Source organism: Haliotis cracherodii, unplaced genomic scaffold, assembly GCF_022045235.1.
Source record: "Haliotis cracherodii isolate W230 unplaced genomic scaffold, xgHalCrac1.p SCAF_8, whole genome shotgun sequence".
Classification (NCBI taxonomy): domain Eukaryota; kingdom Metazoa; phylum Mollusca; class Gastropoda; order Lepetellida; family Haliotidae; genus Haliotis; species Haliotis cracherodii.
Genome location: NW_027266341.1, coordinates 38,708,996 through 38,736,210, shown reverse-complemented (window position 1 = coordinate 38,736,210; position 27,215 = coordinate 38,708,996). Strand labels below are relative to the sequence as shown.

At 40.0% G+C, this 27,215-nt stretch overlaps 1 protein-coding gene across 2 annotated transcripts in view; it reads right to left on the bottom strand.

Annotated features, from left to right (window-relative positions):
- Positions 1–22,312, bottom strand: part of LOC139449629 (uncharacterized) — a 46,494-nt gene extending 24,182 nt beyond the window's left edge. The window contains exons 1-4 of one of the 2 annotated variants that reach the window (XM_071231106.1): positions 22,168–22,312; positions 10,657–10,756; positions 8,701–8,750; positions 7,941–8,000 (exon numbers count right to left, since the gene is read on the bottom strand). In XM_071231106.1, the coding sequence (XP_071087207.1) occupies positions 7,941–8,000; positions 8,701–8,750; positions 10,657–10,689 (143 nt within the window). In that variant the 5' untranslated portion in view covers positions 10,690–10,756; positions 22,168–22,312. The remainder of the gene's footprint in view (positions 1–7,940; positions 8,001–8,700; positions 8,751–10,656; positions 10,757–22,167) is intronic. The other variant, XM_071231107.1, reaches the window with a different exon arrangement.
- Positions 22,313–27,215: the final 4,903 nt, after the last annotated feature.

The following is a 27,215-nucleotide window of genomic DNA, read 5'->3' as shown; positions in this document are numbered from 1 at the left end:
TATTAAGCACAAAGACACAAAAAGTTTATGAAAGATGAACTGGTGCCTTGATATATATATTCAACGAGAACGAATCTTGTACTTTCTCCGCCATCCTGATGTGTATCATCGTTTAATGGGTCATTCATTAAAAGTATGTTGTGAGGCGATATCAAAGGAGCCGCTCAATTTACAGTGTCGTCAGTTTCGCGGGAACTACCACCCCACCATGTCAGTAAGAGTTATGTAATCGGTTCACAAATATATTTGGTGCGATGTCAGTGTGGAAGGAGTTTGAATTACGTCCGCCACTGGCCACAGAAATCCTCAAAGTATAGTAACAATCAACAAGGCCAATGCCATACTAATAACCTAGTGACTCACGTAACAACGGCTGTCAATCTGTCTGCTATTAGCTACCATACCATCATCCCTGTCACAACTGGCGTATTAACGGCTTATTCAAAATATTAATTGTAGAAACGTCGTCAACAGACTAACGTACGTCGTATTCAGTCCTCAACTGGATGTTACATTCCTTATATCAGCTAACAGCCCTGTTTGTGAAAATATTTACTAGACAGAAGATTTAAAGACTAATAAAATCAATTGTAAGACCGCATAGACCATAAAACCGAATAAAATATGTCTTGGTATCATCTCTTGTGTATTAGATGATGGCAATGACCTGAAATGTTATAACGTTAGATGAAGAAGGAGAAACATTAAAGTGTTTTACAATACTTTGAAACATGAGCAATAAGATGTAGCAACATAAACATTCATGTAGCAACATAAACATGCAATGGTGAAAACAAATTGAAAAGGATTTTAATACAAAATTATTGAACTAAATAACTTGCCTGAACAGAAGGGGTACCCAAACTTGTTTGACAGTTATTCGGGTGTTGTAGACTGTCGAATGGGATTCATGTGTGTAAGTAGGGTACTCATATCTATTGCAAGTTTTAGTACTCATACAATTTCTCTTTTTGTGTTGATATGATTTCTATTTTCGTACATGATATGATTTCATTTTCATCTTTGGCTGCTATGTTTTTCAGTTCGAGTAGCTGTCTGTCCCTCATAAATTGACATAGTTCTGCCTCGCTATTGCATCTCTTGACTACAGGAGATCTACAGCATATAGCGGATCTAACTGCAATTCTTGTTTTAACCAAGCCTGGGTTTGACATTCCAGTCACTGGATTCAGGTTGATTGCAAGATATGCATACCTCGTCATAGTGATTGTTGTGAATTCCTCAAAATTTTGTTTGTTTGTTACCGGTAGTTGTATAACGCCGCACTTAGCAGTATTTCAGATGTATGACAGCGATCTGTAAATAATCGAGTCTGGACCAGACAATCCAGTGATTGACATCATGTGCATCGATCCACGCAATTGGGATACGATGACATGCATCAACAAAGTCAGCTAGCCTGACCAAACGATCCCGGTAGTCACCTCTTACGACAAGCGCTGTCGCCCTTTTACGCCAAGAATGGGTTGTTGAAGATCTTCACGGGTCCATTGAATGCAGGGATTTGTGTAAAGTCATTCAGACAGTATACAATGCCAACTCAAAAATTATATTCAGTGTCTCCGCAAATTAATATGGAACGGTACTTAGAGTACATGTGAGATTATACTCAGGTTAGGGAGATGTTTAATCCATATAACGTGTTATTATTCTACCTTACAATGTATTTAATGAAATGAATGCAAAACAAACTAAACGGCTAAAAGGTTTCATTGAAAAAACTAACCCTGGTCTTGCCTAATAAAACAACTGCAACCCGACACAGATTTAACGCAACATACAAACTGTATCACTCAACGAGTTGGAGCCTTGGAGCCGCTTACTCTGCCCACAGTACATGTATGACAGTATTGGGCAGCTCAGTAATTAGGAGGTAAACCCAGGCAGGTACACTGGTCACACTTGACTGGTCTGACTGATGATTAGGTCGTCTGTCAATTGGGAGTGAACCATAGCAAGTAGTATCTGCGAAACTATTTGCTCCTTTTATGGGACCGATTAGTTTTATGACCATGGGCCTCGGCACAAGCGTGGTGTTGGAAGACAAGTCATACATGTACATCCAATATGGTGACTGTTTTTCGCTATTCATATTCTAAATACATTCATAATACCACAACATTTTAGTACTCCTTGAAACTTTACAATCACTTCAATATGTACAATAGATTGAACGAGAACAAATGATATATTGCAGATTATTAAATCATTGTCTCTATTATCAGCCACTACGTTTGTATCGTTTGCATTATACAAAGAAATATTTTATCTGTCCTTTTGCAGATTAAGCCTCAGAATGTGCTCATTCGAATTAGGAACAAAAATAATTGCTTATCATGAGTATATATGATACAGTTAAAAGTTACTTGTACACTGTAGACGTATTCACTTTTAAGTCATATACGACCTTCGCGAGCGAGTTGAATCATCCAGGTTAATTGGAACGAAGTCTAGAAAGGGTTATAAAGTTTTGTATTTGGTAATGTGTAGGTTTGTTAAATATGATTTTTTAAATTCCTTTTATTTCAATATGTAAAAACATAATTATGCGCTTAAAAACAGAGCTGACTTGATTGGAGACGGTTGATCCTTACTGTGTCCTCACCCTGGTTGTTGTTGTCGTTGTTATAAGGGATTAACAGCTACGGCTCATTGCATTTTTGGTTACAATCTGTATCACTTAAGTGGACATGTGCAGGTGAACTCTGTTCAATTAGTATATGAAATGCCCAAAATGTGAACTCCAGACAATAATAACCTGAGAGTAAATCCACGTGCGTCTGCCTTTCCCCTCGTTCACCTTCGAAATCCTTGATTATTATATCATGCCAGAGTTCTGAAATTCAGTGACAATGTTGCTGAACAGTAGAATCTGTTGACGTATTGGTTGACACTATGGGTTCCAGGACCACTAACACTCTGAGCTGAAAAAGTTGGCTCCTAACCGCCCCAACATCTACAAGTTTGTAAGCTTGTAGACATCATTAAGAAGTAATTAACAGTCCCATGCTGAGACCTTTCTCAAAATTCAGGCCGGTGGCAGGCTGCCAACAAAGAGAAGAAAATATCGCAACCCCGACATAAGTGTGCTCAGTCAAACAATGAACTTACGACCGGCAGAAAACAACTCCAGTTGAGTATGCCGATGCTGTATCTCAACCGTGTTGGCCTGAAAATTTACAGATGCTAATTAAATCCATAATCGTATAATTATTTTTTAATAGAAACCCTATCTTAATTTGTTCTTGCACTGTATCATATCGTGTATTTCATCTGTATATGCGTAATGTTTATATGTATATTCTGCAACAGACTATAAATAATCACCTTATTACTGTCTCTCCATTTACCATGGCTGATTGCACTAATACCCTTTTAACAGTCAACACCGATTTCAGTATACATGTAGGCTTTTTGTTCAGAAAGGAATATGCAGGAAATTATATGTAACAATTAACTGTGCACTAATTACATGTTTGAATGTTATCAGTTTTGCGTTCTGAGATACAGTGATGTAAGCATCTTCTACAATTAACAATACATGTACATAATAAAATACAAAACTCACTGCCGTAATATTTTGTGGAAATCATTCGATCAAGTAAAAATTACTGCGTGACAAGACAAATCAACTATTTATACCCGATAAAAGAAACTGCCTTGTTTTAGGAACAGTGCTATAACAGGACATTTGAAATTTCTAACAAGCAGATACATTAGAGACAGTGGCTAGACTACATGTACGTAATCCGTATCAATCAAAGGTGTAAAAAAACTGAAAATCATATCTGTCGGAGACCTACCAAATTACCAAGTTTTATCATTACTATATTTATTACAATGCAAATACTTTAGTGATACATTTTTTAGAGGAGAGGGCATACACAAGTATATTGCTTCCGTGTGTGAATGCAGGTTGTACTTGGCATCTCAGTTCTCAGTTTCATACCGGTTGTATACCGTAACTGAATTCGTATATGGAACCATGTGTACAGCATGACAATTACTTGCTATTCGTCAGTCTACAACACACATAACACGGTCAAACAATTTTAGGCACCGCTTTTGCGAGTTATTTAGTACAATAATGTTTTATCAAAATCTATTTCAATTTGTTTTCGCCATTTTCCCTATTGACAGTCGTTTTTACATGCGTCACTAGGTAATTAGTACGGCATTGACTTGTTGATTGTTACTATACTTTGAGGATTTCTGTGGCCAGTGGTGGACGTAATTCAAACTTCTTCCGCATTGACACCGCATCAAATATATTTGTGTACCGATTACATAACTCTTATAGACAGGGTGGGGTGGTAGTTCACCGGACGACACCGTGTATATTGGGCGGCTCCTTTGATATCTCCTCCAAACATACGTTTATTGAATGACCCCATTAAACGATGATACACATCTCGATGAATATATCAAGGCACTAATTCATCTTTCATAAACATTTTTTTGACTTTGTGCTTAATATATCCACATATCAACGAACATTTGTAAAACATGTATCCACAAAAAAATAAACATTTTTAGGCTAGGTATTTGCCCACAGCAACACCCGCATAACTGTTTATTCACGCGTGGTGTGGTAGATCGTAATTGACCGAGAGCAGGTATTGTAGAATCACCTGTAAATAAGGCCAACACTGTAATTAGATACAACCTACTTATGAGAATATGAGAATTATCATAAGAAGGCTGTTGTTTTTTTCTGAACTGTTACCATTTTCATACCAAAAGTGACAATGCAGTTAAAAGTTGCTTTAGTGTCACAATATTCACTCACGTTTTCCTCAATTGCATTGAAACATAATTCCTACTGGTCGCTTCGACACTGCATGTAATTAAATAATTATTTCCAGATTTCGTTAGAATGTAAGATATTCAGCCAAACGTTATGCAATAAAAGATGAATATTTTTTCCCATTAAAATACGCGCACGTTAACCTGTATATTGCATACCTAGTGTCACGTTGCCCAGTGTGATGTATCAACAGACATAAAATGGGAAATGAAATAGAAACTAACTAAACTTTAATGTTGTAGAAAATAACTCCAATGAATTGGAGTACACGCACATGAATTCGTATGATAAACTGTCAAAACGTTTTGAGAGGTAAGGCCGGGTTCATTAAAGATCGCTACAATATGTAAAACAGGTGAAATTTGTAGAACTTCTATAAAGTAAACATCCAACCAAATGCCCTTTTTAAATAATAATGTAATGATATAATATAAAGTATATTTCACATGATACAATATACTTTGCACACATTTAGTTGATGCTTTAAAGGGACTGACGAAAACATGGGCGAAATATTTTAATAATGCCGTAAAATAGTTGAATCATGTGTCATGCTTGTAGACACACCTTTATGTATTTGCGAAACTGAAACTGTTGAGCAAAGGAAAATACTCCCGCCCATGGGCCAAAGTTTCTCGTCCAAAGCGAAATATTTCAATAACGCCGTAAAATAGTTGAATTAAGTTAAAATTTGTTAAATTATGTGACATGAAACTTCTAAGAACACCTTTATGTATATGCGACACTAAAACACAAGTTTTGAGCAAAGGGAAATATTCTCGCCCATGGGCCAAACCTTTTCTCGCCCATGGGCGAAATATTTCAATAACTCTATAAAATAGCTGAATTAAGTAAAATTGAGTAACATTATGTGCCATGAAAATGGTAAGAACACCTGCTTTAAGTAAAGGAAAATATTATCACCCATGGGCGAAATATTTCAATATCGCTATAAAATAGTTGAATTAATTTAATATGAGTTAAATTTTGTGTCATGATACTTGAATAAATACATTTAATGTATTTGCGAAACAAAAACATGAGTTTTGAGTAAAGGAACATATTCTCGCCCATGGGCGAAATATTTCAGTATCGCTCTAAAATCGTTGAATTAAGTTAAAATGAGTTAAATTTTGTGTCATGATACTTGAATGAATACATTTAATGTATTTGCAAACAAAATCATGAGTTTTAAGTAAAGGAACATATTCTCGCCCATGGGCCAAACCTTTTTCTCGCCCATGGGCGAAATATTTCAATATCGCTCTAAAATCGTTGAATTAAGTTAAAATGAGTTAAATTTTGTGTCATGATACTTGAATGAATACACTTAATGGATTTGCGAAACAAAACCATGAGTTTTAAGTAAAAGAACATATTCTCGCCCATGGGCCAAACCTTTTTCTCGCCCATGGGCGAAATATTCAATATCGCTCTAAAATTGTTGAATTAAGTTAAAATGAGTTAAATTTTGTATCATGATACTTGAATGAATACACTTAATGGATTTGCGAAACAAAACCAAGAGTTTTAAGTAAAAGAACATGTTCTCGCCCATGGGCGACAAAGTGTAAATATTGAGTTTTTGAACAATTCTTTTTTCATTTTTTCTTCCTTGGTATGTTCCCATGAAAACAGCATGTTTAATTTTGTAAATACCTTTAACCGAGACAGGGCAAAGACCATAGAGTTTCTGGACTTTTGAGTTTCCAGAATTAAAATGTGACGTGTTATATTCAGTATTATCACCATGATTACATATGCATATTCAGTATTATGATCTTGATCACACATGTGTATATTCAGTATTATCATCATGATCACACATGTGTCTATTCAGTATTATCACCATGACCACACGTGTATATTTAGAATTATCATCATGATTACATGTGTATATTCAGTATTATCAGCATGACCACACATGTGTATATTTAGAGTTATCATCATGGTTACATGTGTATATTCAGTATTATAAGCATGACCACACATGTGCATATTTAGAGTTATCATCATGATTACATGTGTATATTCAGTATTATCACCATGATCACACATGTGTATATTTAGAATTATCATCATGATCGCATGTGAATATTCAGTATTATCACCATGACCACATGTGTATATTTAGAATTATCATCATGATTACAAAAGTATATAGTTACTATTTATTATATTTTTGTAAAACATATCATTGTCAGTTTCTAAGGCATAGTTTGAATGTATCTTAACTATCACATGAAATGCTGGTGGCATAACTGTCAAAGGTCAAGGTCATCTTTGAGGTTATGGTGGAACATTGTAGCAACAGTTGAAATTCGATGTAGTCCCGCAGAAGATTAGATGGTACTTAAATTTGGAACTGAGCGGTTCAGCAATCAGTATCAGCAAGAAACCAGGCAAACAGGTGATTGCTGGACCAGAATAATACATTGGCATGTTCTGATTTTGTTGAATGTAATAAAAAAAATATGATGGTACGTGGTCCGTGGTGGCACATGGTCCTGTGCACAACGCACAGATCACAAATCAGGTGAAGTTAAGCAACGTCGGTCTCGGAGAGTAGTTGAATGGGTGACCATGTTCAGCAGTTTGACTCTTGAGAGTTTCAAAGGCTTCGGTCCTGCCCCACACTGAAGCACATGTACCACATGTGGTGTCTCCTTAGGCAAGTGACTTTGTTCGAAATGTGCCTCTGTTCACCCAGCAGTGAGTGGGTACCCAGTAGGATGAGATGGTAATGTGGCTGTTAACCTTCTAGCGCCTCACAGGCAGCTTGGGTTGTATACTCCCCAGGGAGATGAGAATGAAAATCGAGTGCTCACTGATTCATTCACCGGGGTAATAATAGTGTAGCGCTCTGAGCATACACTTGGTGAATGGAATCTGGCGCATTATAAATGCACTTATTATTATGATAATCTTGAAAGGACTCTACTGATGATGTAGAAGCCATAAAATGTGTGTGTCCCGCACTGGAATCCGAACCACAAGCCTGCTGACTTGACCACTTGACCAAAGACATTATCCCAGTCAGCAAGCTGAGAGTGTGAGGGATGTCTCCACGAACGCCCTGCTTGTTATTCACCTGATCTATAGATATACTCACTCAATATCTCTTGCAGTGCCATACACACACCACTTTGTCACCCCATCCTCCATATAGCGGCTGAAACATGGGAAAATAAGTTAATTCATGTATCGAATATGTATGGCATTAATATTCCTATGATCATATTCAATCTGAATGATTGCAAATATATTCAAGCAGAGATCCAGATAACTTTTTGAGCAATTGAGTTTTTATCCTACAGTTTCGATTTTAATTTAGTTATAACATTTTTCATTGCGTAAACAATATTTTTTCATTAACATATTCATCACTCTATTGCGTTCCCCAAACTTAGTGAACATTTTAAGATTTTAAAAAAATGAAATAATGTTTTATATGTATATATATAACTGTTCTAAATACATAGGCTTGACTCAAAAAGTAAATTAGCTCGTAATTGTGTTTCGGAAATTAGCTCCTTCATACACATGCTCAAAAAGCTTCATTGGGTAAAAACGCATGCTGTTTTTGTACATTTGAGTTTTTCATTTAATGCATGCATTTCTGTATGCAAGTTAATTGAAAGTAATTGGGTTTTGAATATTTTTATTTGGGGGTGGGGGGGTGGGGGTTCGCTGCTTGTCTGTAGTTCTGTTGAGGGTAATTCAAAGATAATTTTGTAAAATATCAATTCAAGAGCATTTGATAGACAAATACCGAAAATACAAATGAGCAAACAGAAATGTTTCTTTAATAAATTGTGAAAAGAATATTGTTGGCGATATTTACTGATTTGCATCGACAAAAGTTGACTTACAAATCTCTTTTCCCATAGTCACCAGCCACGTGTGTTACCGCTATGAGTACCTACAAGTAATGACACACATGATAATCATGATAATAATAACTGGATGGAAAAACATAACTTCAAACTGGAAAACAGACCACTAAAACATGTTTCACAAATTTTGAGAAGGAATTATCATTGTTAGGTAGGTCTTGCATTTTAGCTTGTCAGATTTGTTTGTTTGTTGTCTAATGCCACACTCAGCAATATTCAAGCTATATGCATTTGTCAGCAAATAATCGAGTCTGGACCAGACAATCCAGTGATTGAGATCATGCACATGCTGAAGAATGTCGTGACTCAATCATAGGATTCGGGCATGTAAGTAAGCATTGCCAATTACCACAAAAGTTTTCAGGACCAAATGTTGTTTGTTTGTTTGTTGTTTAACACCGCACTCAGCAATATTCCAGCTGTATGACGGCGGTCTGTAATTAAACGAGTTTGGACCAGACAATCCAGTGAATGACATCATGAGCATCGATCTACGCCATTGGGATACGATGACATGGATCAACCAATTCAGCGAGCCTGACCACCCGATCCCGTTAGTCGCCTCTTACGACAAGCATAGTCACCTTTAACGGCAAGCATGGGTTGCTGAAGACCTATTCTTACCCAGATCTTCACGGGTCTCGGGACCAATGAAATTCCCCAACCATTATACAGCATAAAGTAGGGCTGGGACAGCTAACTCAGGTACTCAGGTCGGGTGGGTCCTTGAAAGGACTGGGTACCAACAGGACTACCCGGACCCATGGTTAGTCACGTGATATACGGTTTAAAGACGATAACAGTCAAACTCCATGGTTACACAAGGCGCTAAAACCTCCCATTTCTTCCTGACTACATATGCACACATATTCGTTCAGACTTTATATGTTTCAGTAAAGATAGAGCTTCGGTGAACTTCAGTGTATGCATGATCAGTGCCCCTACTGAAAGCAGCCGGTCTCAGAAATAAATCATAAACATACAAATATTTATTATTATGTCTCCCCCCATAGTAATAAAGACCTTCTTATACAATATAAAATGTTATATACATACAGTAGATCATGGATATAACGAACTACAAGGGACCTATCAAATCAGTTTGTTATATAGGTTGTTTGTTATATACGTTTTCGCTCAGAAACATTTCACGATTTACATACAGGGAGATGCTTAGTCAGTGATTTTGCTCTGGCCTCGTTTTGCTGACTGCATTCGTGAAACTGCATGGGTTTAATGTTTGTTTTACAGACAGGATTAGTCCAATTACACATACGAGTAAGATTAACATAAAGGATTGTATTGATTTCGCTGCTGATTGCGTCTAGTTCGCTGTAACCGTTACTGATTAGTGGTATTTGGGTTTGTCAGGGATCAGATATCAGTTCGCTATATACGTTAGTTTGCTGCAGAGAGTTCTTAAATTTTATATGATAAAATCGTGGATTTTGTATCAGTTTGTTGTATCCGTTTGTTTGCACTATCCGTGTTCGTTATATACTGTATTCCATATCTACATCACTATCAGTGATTCAAGAGGCCACCTGCAGTTTTAACTCCACAGCAGAATCACTTTCATAAAAATAAATATATAATTGAAATTTGTTTTTATTTCAACCGACCTTGTGCGGAAAAGCTGGAATAAATCTGTGAATCATAAAATTAAAAAAGGGTGGCTCAAGTAGTTTTTTGCCATGGCTCCAGTAAAACAATTCTCGGACATTTGTACCCAACTTGAGACCTAGAGCTGGTACCTCGGCTTCGATCGGGTTGGGTAATAGGGGTTGGGTACCTGGGTAGTAAATTTTGACTCATCGCAGCCCAAGTATAAATCCACCCATGGTGACCATGGGAAGAAAACACAACGTTGTGTTCACGGTGTATAAGTGAACACAGACCTTTTCCGGGTCAAGTTTCCCAAAAGTAACTTACACATACGCAGACAATTTCTGTAAGAAGATGCATTTACTCTCACGCACGCTGTACGCCTCCCCTAAACAAACATCTCTCAGCTCAGCGCCTGGCAGGAAACCTGAAGAAGAAACGAACATATCAATAATACACAGTGTATATTTAACATTTGATTGTTTGTTTGTTTGTTTGTTTGTTTGTTTGCCGCACTCAGCAATATTCCAGCTATATGAAAGCGGTCTGTAAATAATCAAGTCTGGACCAGACAATCCATGATTGATATCATTAGTATCGATCTACGCAATTTGGATATGATGACAAGCATCAACCAAGTCAGTGAGCCTGACCACCCAATCCCGTTAGTCGCCTCTTATGGCAAGCACAGTCGCTACACAGTGTAACAAACAGGTCATGTGACTCCAGCATTATTGTGTCATAGGGGATGTAAAATGCCAGATTCATTCAGATGCATATTAATGTTCTAGTTGAAGTTTGTTTTGAATTCCGGTGACCTTTCACAGGTAAGCCACATTCTGTCCTACCTGAATCTTACAAGTATTATTAGCATGCGATAAACAAATCTAGAAATTCAACTGCAGCGATAGAAACTGGCACTAGTCGTATAGTCCCAACTGCCAAGTATTTAAGGTATAAGGACTAGTAGAATGTTTTTTTTTGTTTTCTTATTTATGTTTTTATTTCCCCAAGAAATATGTATACAGTCAACGAATATTTTTTTACATTCACATGTGTCTCAGATTGTTACACATAATTTTCAGTACATTATAAACATCATCATAATCATCATAATGTCAGATCATGTTATGTATATATATGCTTACATTTCACCATACCATAAGAGTAATATCTTGTGTATTGATGCCGCGGTTGTACAGACATTTTGTATTCTTCATCGCCAGCACACTCTTGTCAGAGGGGTATACAAAGTATGTGATCTAGACTACCAGTTGTCGGACTTTCTTTTTTGGAAGCCTCGGTGGCTGAGTGGGTTAGATCGCTGACTTTGTGCACTGGCGATTCGGTGCCTCACTCTGGCAGTGTGACTCAGTCCCCCAAAGTACTAGAATCTGTACTTTGCTGAGAAAATGTTATCCCAAATATAACATTTGTTACATTTGACCACTTTCTAAATGCCATTGTGTGTCCATACTGTCAATATATATAAGTCAGTGTCCTCTTCAAGGGTTATACAGACTTTCAACACGTGAGGCGTTGAGAGAGGGAGGGCGCTATACTACTTATGTCATGTAGGCCAATGTACACAATACGCTTTACAGGGCCAATGAACCATGAACCAAGGTATGTTCCCCTTCCAATCTGAATCAAGTCATCCAACTTCGGCACATTGTTGTGTGTGTAGTTACATAATGAAGAATAATGACCCGCTAAAACAATCAACATCACACATCCTAGAGGAACAGTGAGAGATAAAACTACAGGCGACATTGACGTTCATTGCATCTGTGGTACATTGGACTGATAGTGAGGCTCTTACACATTAAGTGATGACATCATACACCAAAGCTATAGGTAATACGTCAAGGTGTTTGGACAATCATAACAATCGTCCTTAAAAAAGATAAAAAGATGGACTGATTATAACTGCTGTATAATAAAGAACTAAGAAATGCCTTATCAATAAAACAATTTTAATTAACCTTTACATTCTCTTGTACTGTAAAAGATAAATAACTGATGACAAAATATGCTCAACTTCCCTGAAACTGGATAACCCAGTTAAAGTCTGAACAATGAACCTTGTGGGTGGCTTTAGGTTGTCTACCCAACACAATATCAGCTTGGACATGTTTGTGTGTCTTCTCTAATCAGCTTAAGACTTCATCTGCTGCTTGCGAATGTTACCTTCGGTCTGATGTTGTCAAGATTGATGCATGATAGACATTCTTAGCAAACGGAACAGAGGAAGCAGCATTTTCATCTTCCCTCTCGTACATGCAAATAGCCAGAGGTCATAGGTCAAGGTATCAGGATATTACAAACATTAGCAAACACATCAACCAGTGTGCTTTCCCACTGCCACAGTGAGTGAGTGAGTGAGTGAGTGAGTGAGTGAGTGAGAGAATAAATTGGGCCTTGACAATAGTCACAGAAAGTTTTGTTTAGCAGTGTTTAGTTGACAACCAAGTCGGTCATGCAGTCCTCGAAACAAATATATCCAATACAGCCCATGTAAGTCTATAACAGTTAGCAAGTCTAGTCTGTGAGCTACTTTTTATTATACTTCAAGATAATTTAACTATTGTTTTTTCTGTAAAATAATTTCATTTCGGAGACTGTTAATTGTAAGTGGACATGTCAGCCAGCAACATTGTAGCCATATCAAGGAGACATGGCCACAGCAACATTGTAGCCATATCAAGGAGACATGGCCACAGCAACATTGTAGCCATATCAAGGAGACATGGCCACAGCAACATTGTAGCCATTTCAAGGAGACATGGCCATATCAAGGAGACATGGCCACAGCAACATTGTAGCCATTTCAAGGAGACATGGCCATATCAAGGAGACATGGCCACAGCAACATTGTAGCCATATCATGGCCACAGCAAACAAGTGGTCGATATCATGCCCAATTCTTTGGGGCGAGTAGCCAGGTACAAAGTAATATCTGGATAAGAAGGTCAAGAAATGCCACTTACATTGCCATTAAAACACGTCCTGTGGAAAACAATAAATTTCCACTTCCTGGTATCTCAATCTGAAAGCATTCATTCAGTCATCGCGGAACATAGCTTTATCACTGTTCATATGTGAACTAGTAGGCCATTGTGAGGTGCATCAAGTACACACCCTGTACACACACCCAGACTTCATTGACATGGAAGTATACTCACCATACATCCCGTTTCAGTGGATCCATTTAAGGTAATCATGAATTTCCTTGTTGTGGAAGCCTGTCCAGCTGAGTGTCAATAATGAGCTCATGGGAAACAATGTCAGGGAATAATATTGTCAGCTTTACCATGTTTACGAAAGCAAGGTTGGTGACTTATACTCTGTTATCCTGCCAAGCCTTCTACATGTAGGTGCAGGAGACAGTAGTTTCTCATGTGAACAAACACAGCAAACTGGCAACTCTCTCATGCTGAACCTATTCTGTGCTTATTTCTCTTCCATGGAAAATCTGAGGCACATTCAAAATACTATATTGACTGTGACATACTTTATTCAATTAAAGAGATCTGACACACCTGTACACCAAAGGATCTGACACACCTGTACATCAGAGGATCTGATACACCTGTACACCTGTACACCAGAGGATCTGATACACCTGTACACCAGAGGATCTGATACACCTGTACACCTGTACACCAGAGGATATGACACACCTGTACAACAGAGGACCTGATACACCTGTACACCAGAGGATCTGATACACCTGTACACCAGAGGATCTGATACACCTGTACACCAGAGGATCTGATACACCTGTACACCTGAGGATCTGACACACCTGTACACCAGAGAATCTGATACACCTGTACATATGTACACCAGGGGATCTGACACACCTGTACACCAGAGGACCTGATACACCTGCACACCAGATGATCTGACACACCTGTACACAAGAGGATCTGACACACCTGTACACCAGAGGACCTGATACACCTGCACACCAGATGATCTGACACACCTGTACACAAGAGGATCTGATACACCTGTACACCAGAGGATCTGATACACCTGTACACCAGAGGATCTGACACACCTGTACACCAGAGAATCTGATACACCTCTACATATGTACACCAGAGGATCTGACACACCTGTACAACAGAGGATCTGATACACCTGTACACCAGAGGATCTGATACACCTGTACATCAGAGGACCTGATACACCTGTACACCAGAGAATCTGATACACCTGCACACCTGTACACCAGAGGACATGATACACCTGTACACCAGAGGACCTGATACACCTGTACACCAGAGGACCTGATACACCTGTACAACAGAGGACCTGATACACCTGTACACCAGAGGACCTGATACACCTGTACATCAGAGGATTTGATACACCTGTACACTTGAGGATCTGACACAACTGTACACCAGAGGATCTGATACACCTGTACACCAGAGGATCTGATACACCTGTACACCAGAGGATCTGACACACCTGTACACCAGAGAATCTGATACACCTGTACATATGTACACCAGAGGATCTGACACACCTGTACAACAGAGGATCTTATACACCTGTACACCAGAGGATCTGACACACCTGTACACCAGAGGATCTGATACACCTGTACAACAGAGGACCTGACACACCTGTACACCAGAGGATCTGATACACCTGTACACCAGAGGATCTGACACACCTGTACACCAGAGAATCTGATACACCTGTACATATGTACACCAGAGGATCTGACACACCTGTACAACAGAGGATCTTATACACCTGTACACCAGAGGATCTGACACACCTGTACACCAGAGGATCTGATACACCTGTACAACAGAGGACCTGACACACCTGTACACCAGAGGACCTGACACATCTGTACACCAGAGGATCTGACACACCTGTACACCAGAGGATCTGACACACCTGTACACCAGAGGATCTGACACACCTGTACACCAGAGGATCTGACACACCTGTAAACCAGAGGATCTGACACACCTGTACACCAGAGGATCTGACACACCTGTACACCAGAGGATCTGACACACCTGTACACCAGAGGACCTCATACACCTGTACACCTGTACACCAGAGGACCTGATACACCTGTACACCAGAGGACGTGATACACCTGTACACCAGAGGACCTGACACACCTGTACCACAGTTGCCATCGAGGAAAAGAACAAGACCATGAGGAAGGAAAAGAAGTAGGTCAAAGGGGAAGAAAAGGAAAATAGATTGACCATAATCAATAGGCCTGCTGCTGTTGTCCTGGGAAATGTTCTGTATATCTGGTGAGAAGGCAAGGACGTTATTTGGAAGCTTAGGAGTTTAGCAGACAGAGACAAACAGAACTCTTACTTATTCGCATGTTTGGGAGTAGAATTTGTTAAGAGGCGCTTTGGTATCTAGAAGGAAAAAAAAGCAAACTTTTCTGTTATATTTTTAGTAAGTAGGGGCATGCCAGGCTCTGTGACAGTTGCCTTCCTATCAATGCAGGGCCTGCCCAGACACAGGGGGTGAGCTGACATGGTCAAAATCTTTCCTCACCAAAATTGGACAGGCATGGGAAATATTTAAACGTCCATGAGTTGAAAAGGTTAGGGAGCAATTAGAAGAATACCAATATATTCAATTCACCCTAGTCAAAAGAACAACCCAAACAAGACATACATGAGTTTCGAATCTTGTAAATAAGAAAATTAACAAAATGTGACTGTCCCTTGCTTGAATTAATAGTGACGCATTTTGGTCTTGACATATTGGAGAATATCGTCGTGTCAGGTTCACTGGGCGGAAACAATGACATATACAGTGAACCCTCGATATACCGCTGTCATCGGGGTCCAAGAAACTGACCCCGCGGTGTAGGAAAGAGCAGTGTACAGATATTCCTTGCTGAGGTTCACATTACGTAATGATGGTGGTGAATGGAACAGTGGCGCAATTATTTCTGGTTTCGATCACATTCAGCCGGATACAATGAACGTAATTGTTTTACAAATACACACACGTGTAAATCGACTTGGAATTAAATTTCATCAGTTTATTTGTAACTTTATTTGCTTTAACGCGCGTTAACGCGCTTTAACACGCTTTTAGGGGAAAATTCTTCATGCATTTTTGGGAGCCATGGTTTACCCCGCGGTGCATCCGGAGTAGCGGTACATCGAGGAGCGTTAAGTCGAGGGTTCACTGTATAACAAAACTCACACCCGTGAAGATCCGGGGTAGAGTAGGTCTTCAGCAACCCATGCTTGCCGTTAAAAGGCGACTATGCTTGTCGTAAGAGGCGTCTAGCAGGATCGGGTGGTCAGGCTCTCTGACTCTGGATCGATGCTCATGATGGCTATAAGCTGGACAAATTAACAAAAAGTGTTATTCATTTTCGATGCGATTTAAGTAACAAAAACTTTACACTTTCTAAATTCACGAAGAATATTATGATGTTGTCCACGTTCAATTTATAAATTGTGAGAACTAAGCCAAAAACAAGTCAATGTGGTTCTTAATATATTAACAGTAATGCTACTCAGATAGTTATCACATAAAATGGATGTTTTAAACTGTGCATGATAAGCCATTTTGGGGCTATCAGATAAATTACCATGACAAACCTGAAAAAAAGTTGTCTTTTAACAGTTGACGTAACATATTTAAAAATATGGTTTTATTACCACATGTTTGAAAGAACCAGACATCACCAAATCCTAATCTAAAAATAACAGTTTTAAGTTTCGTTACCCAATTTACGTGGCCTTGTTCATCATACAAACGCAACATATTGTAACATTTTTTGGGTAAATGAGATTCCTGCATACTGAAAAGAGACAGCCAATATTTGACACATTTCAAAACAGCAAGCGACTGAATAGAATATCTACCACATGCGCCTAACACACCATTATTTGAACTTGATAACTTCATGCTTACAGGCATACAACTGAACTTTTTCTAGTGGTTCTACGTCACTGAACTCCCAAATTTCAGCCGCATTTCAATGTATTGGTGTTATCTTTGCATCAAATAATTTGAAGTAAAAGTGAGGCGAGTATGGTTTCAAGGAATGTATACTACAGTCAAGTCCCGTTAATCTGGCCAAGAGAACATAAGGAGCTCCACCAGGAAGGCAGGGGCTGGCCAAGAGAACATCAACAAAATTAACCAAAGGCTGAAAAAAAGATCACTGATAAGGAGCTCCACCAGGAAGGCCGGGGCTAGCCAAGAGAACATCAACAAAATTAACCAAAGGCTGAAAAAAAGATCACTGATAAGGAGCTCCACCAGGAAGGCCAGGGCTAGCCAAGAGAACATCAACAAAATTAACCAAAGGCTGAAAAAAAGATGACTGATAAGGAGCTCCACCAGGAAGGCAGGGGCTGGACAAGTGAACATCAACAAAATTGGTGTTCAGACAAAGCTTATTGTTTTGCGCGGGGTGAATCGTTGGCGGTCATGGATGTGAAAATATTGGTACATGTAGTTGTGTGGAGCAACACATTGAAGATAAAATGCGTCTAGGATAAGCAGCCCTCTAAGTTTGTTTTTTGTAAGGAAGCCAAGCGGGAATGTTTTAGGAGCCTACCAGATATCTTAAACAGATATAGTTGCCAGTTATGTTTACTTTTAGGTAGCCAAGTGGCGAGAAGAAGATAAAGTTAGGTTACAAATCATACATTTAAGTCACATTTGGCCACCAAAATGGTCGCTACTTAGAGGGCTGATAGGGTTGCAGCAATAGAAACAGTTTTAGTCTACTAGTCCTTATAATGATAACTTATAGCAAAACCCTTAAAAATGGCAAATTTCTACTAGTCCTTATGATACATTAACTATTGGGCAGTTTGGCAAGGACTATAGGACTAGTGCCAATTTCTAACGCTGGGGTTGGCGTATTGGCATATAAATCATATTGCAATATATCCTAGTATGGAGAGCGGTATTGTGAGACATATTGCAATATGTATTGGGACCAAAGTTATATATATTTGTACTGTTCAAATGGTACTTCTTCATTCAATAATTCAGCCTTCAGATTGTGAGATGGTTAGTATGGATAAACAAGGCTACCTATTATGTCATCAATATGGAATGTAACGTAAGTAGCGTGAAGCGTGTGCTGTTTGGATAGCGAGTGAGGGAGTTGGGTTTAACGCTGCTTTGAACAGTATTCCAGTTATATCACGGCGTGTCAACTTAATGTGGGAGGAAAGCCCAAAGTGATGCAGGTCTCAGACAATTACCACTTCGGTGAAACCCACGAGCACGGGTATGGTGCGGACAAACCTTGAAACATAATCAGGGCAACCTGGATTTGAACCCACAATCATAGGTTTCTGGCGTGTGGTTTGGATAGGAACCCAGTCCATCAAATTACCTCCAGATAGTAGATATAATTTATATAATTACATATTAATTCTTCTGTGACTGGATTGGACAATATCAATACACAAGGGTTGTATTGCGATACCCGTATTGCTGATGGCCATATTGCAATATAACATTATACCTGTTATATTACACTCCCCTGTATTCATAACATCAGCTGCTAATTACAACATTGGTTTAGATCTTGACTAGAAATAGAGACTAATTATTAGACTAATTATTTTATGGTCTCTGCTGGAAATAAGCAACTTGGTTATTCCGATTGAGTGTCCCTTCTCTGCTTGACGACAGTAAGATATGAACTTGTCCTAATACGCAGATAACAATAATAATAATTTCTGTAAGTAAAGTGTTATAGATAACGTTTAACAATGTAAGATGTCTTTCTCATACACTGTGTTCCAATCTGTGAGCTAAGCAGTGACGTTTGTCGTGTTGAGGAAGTCACGATGAGCGCAAGTGACTAATTACCCCGTATTCATAACTTCAGACAGGCTAGCCTTTAGGGCTGGGACGATACACCAACTATGCAATCCGATACGTATCAAGATACCTTATTCACGATCCCATATGTATCAGGATACTTGCATGTGCTCTTACCTGTGGTGCGTAAGCCATCTTTTTCATAGACAGGACAGCCAAATATACCTGGCACCTTGATGATATACAGTTGGCAGTGTCAAGAATGGCGCAATGGATGAAAATATTTTGTTTTAACTATTAACTTGCACTACTGATTAGTGTTTAGTGGAACAGTTATTACAGCAAACATTTAAGGTCACAATCAATATCATTTAGTTAGTGTGCAACTGTGATCGATACTTGTCACGAGAAGTAAAAAATCGCTATCCACCAATGCATCGGTGTATCGTCCGACCACTACTTGCCTATGTGTCTTAAAGCAAACTCCCAAGTACTTTCAGTATCTAGAGAATGAGAAACTGTTCATCAGGGTTAGAAATTAACACTAGTCACTAGCCCTGGGCTAGTACAAATTCCTGTAGGCTAGTACAAATTTCCCAGTTTCCCCTTGTTTTAACATGACAATGGCACTCTATCCTTACCCGGGCTAGTGAATCTTTGGAGTTTAGTTCTAACCCTGATGATTCATACAACCATTTCTAAAAGTACAGAAATGAAGACATTTCATCAATAAGTATAAACTTAATTAATATCATATCACACTCGGAACAAAAACTTGCACAATCAGTGTCAATAATTGGACGGGAATATGTACATCACCAGATACTTCTACTCAACAGAGTTGGACAGGTGCAAGAGCACCTGGGACTGAGGGTCAGTGTCAAAAGTGAAAAGGAAATAATTTTCTCATAATCGTCAGTGTAACACTGCCATACTTTCACTGGAGTACGTTCCACCCAAGTGATAACAACCTGTATCCGGAGAAGGTAAATCTGAGTGTATCAACACTGTTACATGTAGCAAAAGTGGTCCAAGCATATTGGGAAAACCCATAATGTATGAAAATGGATGAGTGAAATATGATCAACTGTATATATACATTGTATAACATATCTTATGACTATGTTCGTATGACGAACAGAAGAAGACATCTCAACTAACAAGAGTAACAGCTGTGATAAAAATGTGAAAAGATTTGGATACATCCCCCTCTGTCATAACTGTCCTGGGGGCACGGGTGGCCCAGTCGTCTAAGGCGCCGCGATTCGCTGTGCAGAGTTGCGTCCCCTGGACATGCTAGAAACCTATGATTTTGGGTTCGAATCCCGGTTCACCCCGATTATGTTTCTAGGTTTGTCAGCACCATACCTGTGCCCGTGGGTTTCACCGAAGTGGTAAACGTCTGAGACCTGCATCACTTCGGGCTTTCCTCCCACATTAAGCTGACACGCCGTGATATAACTGGAATACTGTTAATAGCGGTGTTAAACCCAACTCACTCACTCACTCACTCACATAAACCGTTCTTACGTCAGTGGTGACACATTCAGACTGTCAATAGATTTACATGACAATCTAGTCTAATCATAATGAACATAGGTCAATAAGTACCGTTTAGTGTAATTAACATGGATAAAATGTTTTTTCAATGATAATGAATATATAGAGGATATTTCTAGTTTCTAGTGAGTGAGTGAGTATGGTTTACACCGCTTTTAGTAATATTACAGCAATATTACGGCGGGGGCACCAGAAATGGGCTTTACACAATGTACCCATGTCGGGAATCAAACCCCTGCCTTTGGCGTGATGATGAACACCCGACCGCCCCTCGTTTTTCTAGTGAAATATCATGCTTCCCTCATCGAGTGACGTGGGGAAAGGAGATATTTTCATGAGTGGCATAGCATAGCGATCTAGGGTCACGAAATTCTGTATCATACATAAAGATATTATTATATACAAAATCAAATCTAACAAAAAATATTCTTGAAAACTTTCAGACCACTGTTGGAAGCAAAAGAATACACGCTGGTCAAGGAACAAAAATGGCGCTTTGCGAAATGAACAGTCTCGATTGATGAGTTAAATGAGAAATTTACAGTTTATAACGAAATATTTTCAAGGGAATAACAAACAGCATGAAGCAATATTAACTCCATAAATGACCATCTGTCATTATTTTGCCTTGTCAATGTGGAACTAATGTAAAAAGGAAGTCAACAGATTGTGTACGGGGGCAGAAACAATAAAGGGAGACAATTCAAAGGGTGATCACTCTTGTATGACAATAGTTCCTTCGAAGTGATATGTTCACAGCAGTGAATCAATTATTATGTTCAATGCAATGAAAATATCACTTTTCTCAACTTCGGAAAACTCAGTCTTTCACACTTAAGTAAATGATAATAATGTATTTTGACTGAAATCTGTTACTGAACACAAATCATATCGAGTGGGAAGCAAATCAGTCTTACCAGTCTGCTGATGGATGAACCCTTTGTTACGTTTATGTCTCGTAACTCGATAACAACTCAAATCAAAACATAAGGCGGTCCGATTCCACACAACTACAAATCAGCTATAATAACACCATTGGTTTAGATCTTGACTGGAAATAGGGACTAATTATTAGATTATAAATAATTTTATGGTCTCTGCTCGAAATGAGGAACTTCGTTATTCCGATTGAGTGTCCCCTTCTCTGCATGACGACAGCTAGTGAGATATGACAATAATGATATTAACCTGTCCTAATACGCAGATGCCTAATTTATATACGTACCTGTACAACGTCTTCATAATTTCAAAATATAAAGCATTTCATATATAACGTTTAACAAGTAAGATGTCGTTCACATACACTGCGTTCTAATCTGTGAGCTACAACGTCAGTGACTACGGCGAAAATCGTGTTGAGGAAGTCACGACGAATCGAGTCGGAGAGATATTGTCACTGATGGGTGAAACAACATTGTCAGTGCGTAGTTTACAAACTTTATAAGGTTTACTGGATCAACTTACCTTGAAATGCGACTGTTTAATATATATCCTAAAAGATGAAATTCGTATTTCGTCTGAATTATCATTCTATCCCATGATAAGTGCACATTTTCGATGACAGGGAACAGGGAACGAAATCTATGGCGAAGGGGATTCCCCTTCTATGACAGGCACACACGCAATCGGACTGGGAGCTGTCTATAACCTAACCGAGAAAATTAAGCGCTAGGATTGTTGCGCGTATCAAACATTGAACTTAGCACGCGAAGGAGGAACTCTGGGTAACCTGTAAGCTGGGCCCCGTCTCACAAGTTTACGACGCGCATAGGGAGCCGGGAACCAGGTTAGAACTCTGGGTACCATTTCGTCACCTGCACCTCCCAGAACAACGCGAGTTGGTCACGAATGCACTGGGTACATCAGTCGTGAACACTCGCATTTTTCCGTAACCATTTGTAACCACCTGCCCCATTCCGTAACCTACAAGCATTTTAAATTTCACATGCCATAATGTTTATACTAACTGTACAAATCTTAATTCGGTAAAAAAGGCCGTATGCCCACGTTCATAAGTTCAACAGGAGACATTTCTGCATTTTACACAAAATTGCTATGACAATCGTCATTAGGAGGGAAAGTAAGGGTAAACGGCGTAAGGTTTGTGAGAATATGCGGGAAATCCGAAAATGAAAGCTTGTACATTTCATCATCATCCAAGCAAGATAGTCTTGACAACGGTATAAGGATCTATACCTTTACAGTATTAAAGAAGTTGTTATCCATAAATTGTGTCTACTTTGAAAACACTGCATGGTCATTAAACCACTCGGGGTATATTGATTTATCATGATATATATTCTCCCTGCAGTGTTTTATTGCACGATAAACACTCCTACTCGTCTTTTATTTCTTAATTATACACCACACGGGATGATTCTCTACTGCTTGTGTAGGTTCATGTATTAACATAACAACCTCATGCATGGGTTATCGAATAACCTGCCGTGGACTGCTTATATATACTAGCGAGGAAAAGTATAACCGTGCTTCAGATTTGTTTGTTGTTTAACGCCGTATTATTCCAGCTATATGACGGCGGTCTGTAAATAATCGAGTCTGGACCAGACATTCTAGTGATTGACATCATGAGCATCGATCTACGGAAATGAGATACGATGACATGCATTAAACAAGTCAGCGAGTATGACTTCCCGATCCATTGGTCGCCTCTTACGACAAGCAGAGTCGCCTTTTAGGCCAGGTTCACACAGTGCCGATTATGGATCCCGTTTGAGATCAGACAGCGCTACGACACGAAAAGCAAAAAATGTCGGCTTACTATCCTCAATGATCTGGAATGTCCTATCAGTGTCTAAACGCAGTCGTATACGTTCGTAACAGAGTCCTACGGATGGGGAAAGGTCCAGAGAGGTCGGCCAAGCACTCACGACGGTATATGCTGCGTCCCGTAACATTTGGGAAACTCGGCCGATTTTGTCGAGTCGGATTACAATCGTGACTATGCCGTGACAGATTCTACTGTATCGGATCAAAATCGTAACAATGTCCTGTGTTGTCTGGACGGTGTCCTGTGGATCGGGACGTGGTCATGATGAACGGGCATGAATTGTTCATTGCCGTTTCTTGTCGATTGAGTCAAGACTGCGTCCAGATCTTGCCAAATGCGAACCGTCGTTGTCGGTTCACTGTCCGGTCACTGTCGGATCTCAATCGGGACGCTGTTGGGATCAGATTCGGATTGAGAACAGGAGACTCGGGACCAATTCGGCTGGAAACGGCTGAATAGGGACGCTTCCTGGTTCATATCTGATTGTTTGTGAATTTCCTGCCACGATTCACAGGATCTTGATCAAACTTTTGACAATTTTTAATCTGGAATGGCCCTATCAAGGACGGCAGTAAAAATCCTGAATGTGTGAGCCCTTACGGCAAGCATGAGTTGCTGAAGACCTACTCTATCCTCTGTCCAAATGCGGGGACGTAACGTCACGTTGCAATGTCCGCCCACATATTGCACGTGTTGTAACAGGCGTTTTGAGGCAGCATAACATTGCTTTCCTGCCATGGCCGGATTTTTGTCCAGACCTATTCCCCATCGGATATGTCTGGGATGAGATGGAGGGGCGCCTACGAAAGGTCCAGAGCCAGCCGGTAACGTTAGCTCAGTTGGGACAATCTTTGGTTGACATTTGAAACAGCATCCCCCAGATTCCGGCTGTTTTCAATTATCTGTTGTCTCCAGTGCAACGCCGCTGCCTCGCCTTAACTCATGTCAGTCACGGGGTTGTCTGGTCCAGACTCGATTACGTACGCCGTCATATAGCTGGATGTCGATGTCGTCCCGGCTGAGTACGACATTCAAATTACCATTAATAACGATGAATTGTGTTCTACCATGAGCTGTGATGCCACCCCACACCATTACACTTCCGCTCGCAAACTCACGACGTTGAGTAACGCAAGCTGTCGAAATGAGGCACGGACCCAACTCATCTGTCAACAGTATGTACACACACACACACACACACACACACACACACACACACACACACACACACACACACACACATATATATATATATATGTGCTGACTCAGTCTTATCTTCTGGACCACAGATGCTGTCTGTACCAAACTATAGGCGTGCCTGACAGTGTGACGTGGAAGCAACATTGGGTATACCGCTGGACGTCAGGGCCGGATGTTGTGCTGTTGTCCGAGCTGTGGCAGTTTGGTATCGATTCCGTATATAGATGAACGAACCGAATATGGTTTTCTTGTTGACGTGACGTCACACATGGACTACCAGCTCGTGGCAGGTCATCCGTCATTCCCTGTCGCAGAAAGAGATGATATTGTCTTTAGATGAAAATTAAAGTGGCTGGCAACTTCATTTTGCGTCATTTCTGTTTGCAGTATATTCGTGGCGTGTAGACATTCATTTTCTGCAAGCCGTGGCATTGCGTAAGAGTTAGTTACGGTTAATCAAAAGTGTATTTGATGAGCGCCTGCGTGATAGCCAAACAATCATTGTGTTCTGTTCCCATTAACAAAAACACGTGTGAGGGTACCATGCACCCAACAACCACACAAACATCCAAATTGTGCGTCGTGCACATGTGTTCCGACTGTGGTTTCGTGATGAATAGGGACACTGACATGTGTTTAATACTGCCTATGAGAAAAGAGTTCCCTAAATCTCCATTGGCAGACTCATACGCAGCGTGCCTCGTCGACTGAATGATTTTTTAACAAATCGAGGCGGTATTAGATCTACGCTCCAAAACGTCAACATTGAAATTTCCCACCTTACAACTACGTCCCGTACTTTATGATAGTTGGCGGCCGTAACATCTTCTGTCATACTTCACTGCGAATTGTAATGTGTTCCCAATTCGTTCATTATTATCATACAACTATTACTAGAATCTATCATTTCTTTCAGTTTTAGGGGTAGCCTTGTGGTTAAAGCGTTCGTCAGTCACGCCGAAGACCCGGGTTCGATTCCCCACATGGGGGCAATGTGTCAAGCCAATTTCTGGTGATGTTGTTGGAATATTGCTAAAGGGGAGTAAAGTCATACTCACTCACCCACTGTTACAATTTTGAAAATTTTAAGTTATTTTCGAGTACACCCTACTTTTTTTAACAGTATATATATACTACCGGGCAAAAGAAAGTTTTCACTTTAAAAATAGTTGTATAAAAAGGAAAAAAGCAGGTTTGAACCCCCGCAGAAAACATTCGCCCAAATGCAACATGACCACAACCACAACGCAGATTTTCGAACGCAGCTTTCCAAATCATGCATTGTTGAAAACGTGCAAAACGTGATTTTGAGACATTGGTCCAAATGCACGTGCGTGATTGTGGCATAAATACCGACGTTGGACAGAACAGGCATTCAGTAAGCAAAAAACTACCAAGAATATTCCCAGACTTACACAAGCCGCGAACGAGACAGAGCGATCGGTATGGCCAATATGGGGGCTACTCAACGTCAGATAGCCAGAACCTTCAACTGCTTCCAGACAACCATCAGCAAGTTAATATAATCCGCTACCAACAGACAGGACAGACTCAAGACCGGCCAAGATCGGGAAGACCGAGAGTGACAACACCGGCCAAAGACCGCTACATCCGGCAGATTCACCTCAGAAACAGATGAGTGACGGTGACGTCAACGGCGGCAACAGCACTTGGGCATGCCATCAGCAGACGAACAGTCCTTCGACGACTTCGGACGGCTGGTATACGAGCCTACCGACCCTTCCGTTGAATGGCCTTGATCCGTCTACACCGTCAATGCAGACTGCAATGAGCACGAACTGTACGTCGGTGGCAGCAACGTGACTGGGCGAGAGTGCTCTTTACAGATGAAAGTCGGTTCTGTCTATTCAGGAACGATGGCAGAGTTCGAGTTTTTCGACGAAGGTGAGAGCGAGTGCCGCCAAACTGCATTAGAGAGGAAACCTGAATGCTCAGCGATACAGGGATGAAATGTTGAGACCTGTTGTGGTGCCCTTTATTCGACATCAGCCAAGAGGATTAATTTTGCAACAAGACAACGCAAGGCCTCACACCGCCCGAATGGTTCAAGACTACCTGAACAACGTTAACGTCAACGTATTGCCCTGGCCACCTTGTTCTCCAGACATGAACCCCATTGAACATCCCTGGGATCATCAGCTGAGACAACATGTACCGCCTCCAGCGAACCGACAGGATTCCTGTTGACGTTATCCGCCGACTGACGACGTCAATGAGGAGGCGTGTGTTGGCGTGCATGGATGCCCAGGGTGGTCACACTCGCTATTGATGACGTGTTACCTGACTACTGTGTCATTAATGGACTCTTCGTGCACTTTTTCAATGAACTCTGATTTGTGTAATTTATAATTTGGAGCCCTTGGCTCTTTCTTTGTGTATTGCGGAGAATGCAATATCGGCATTACAATGCATTTTCATTCTAATTCATGGAAAATTATTTCTGTTTATCAATTAATCATCATAAATCTCACATATGCCTTTGTTTTTGGTGTTTGGTCAA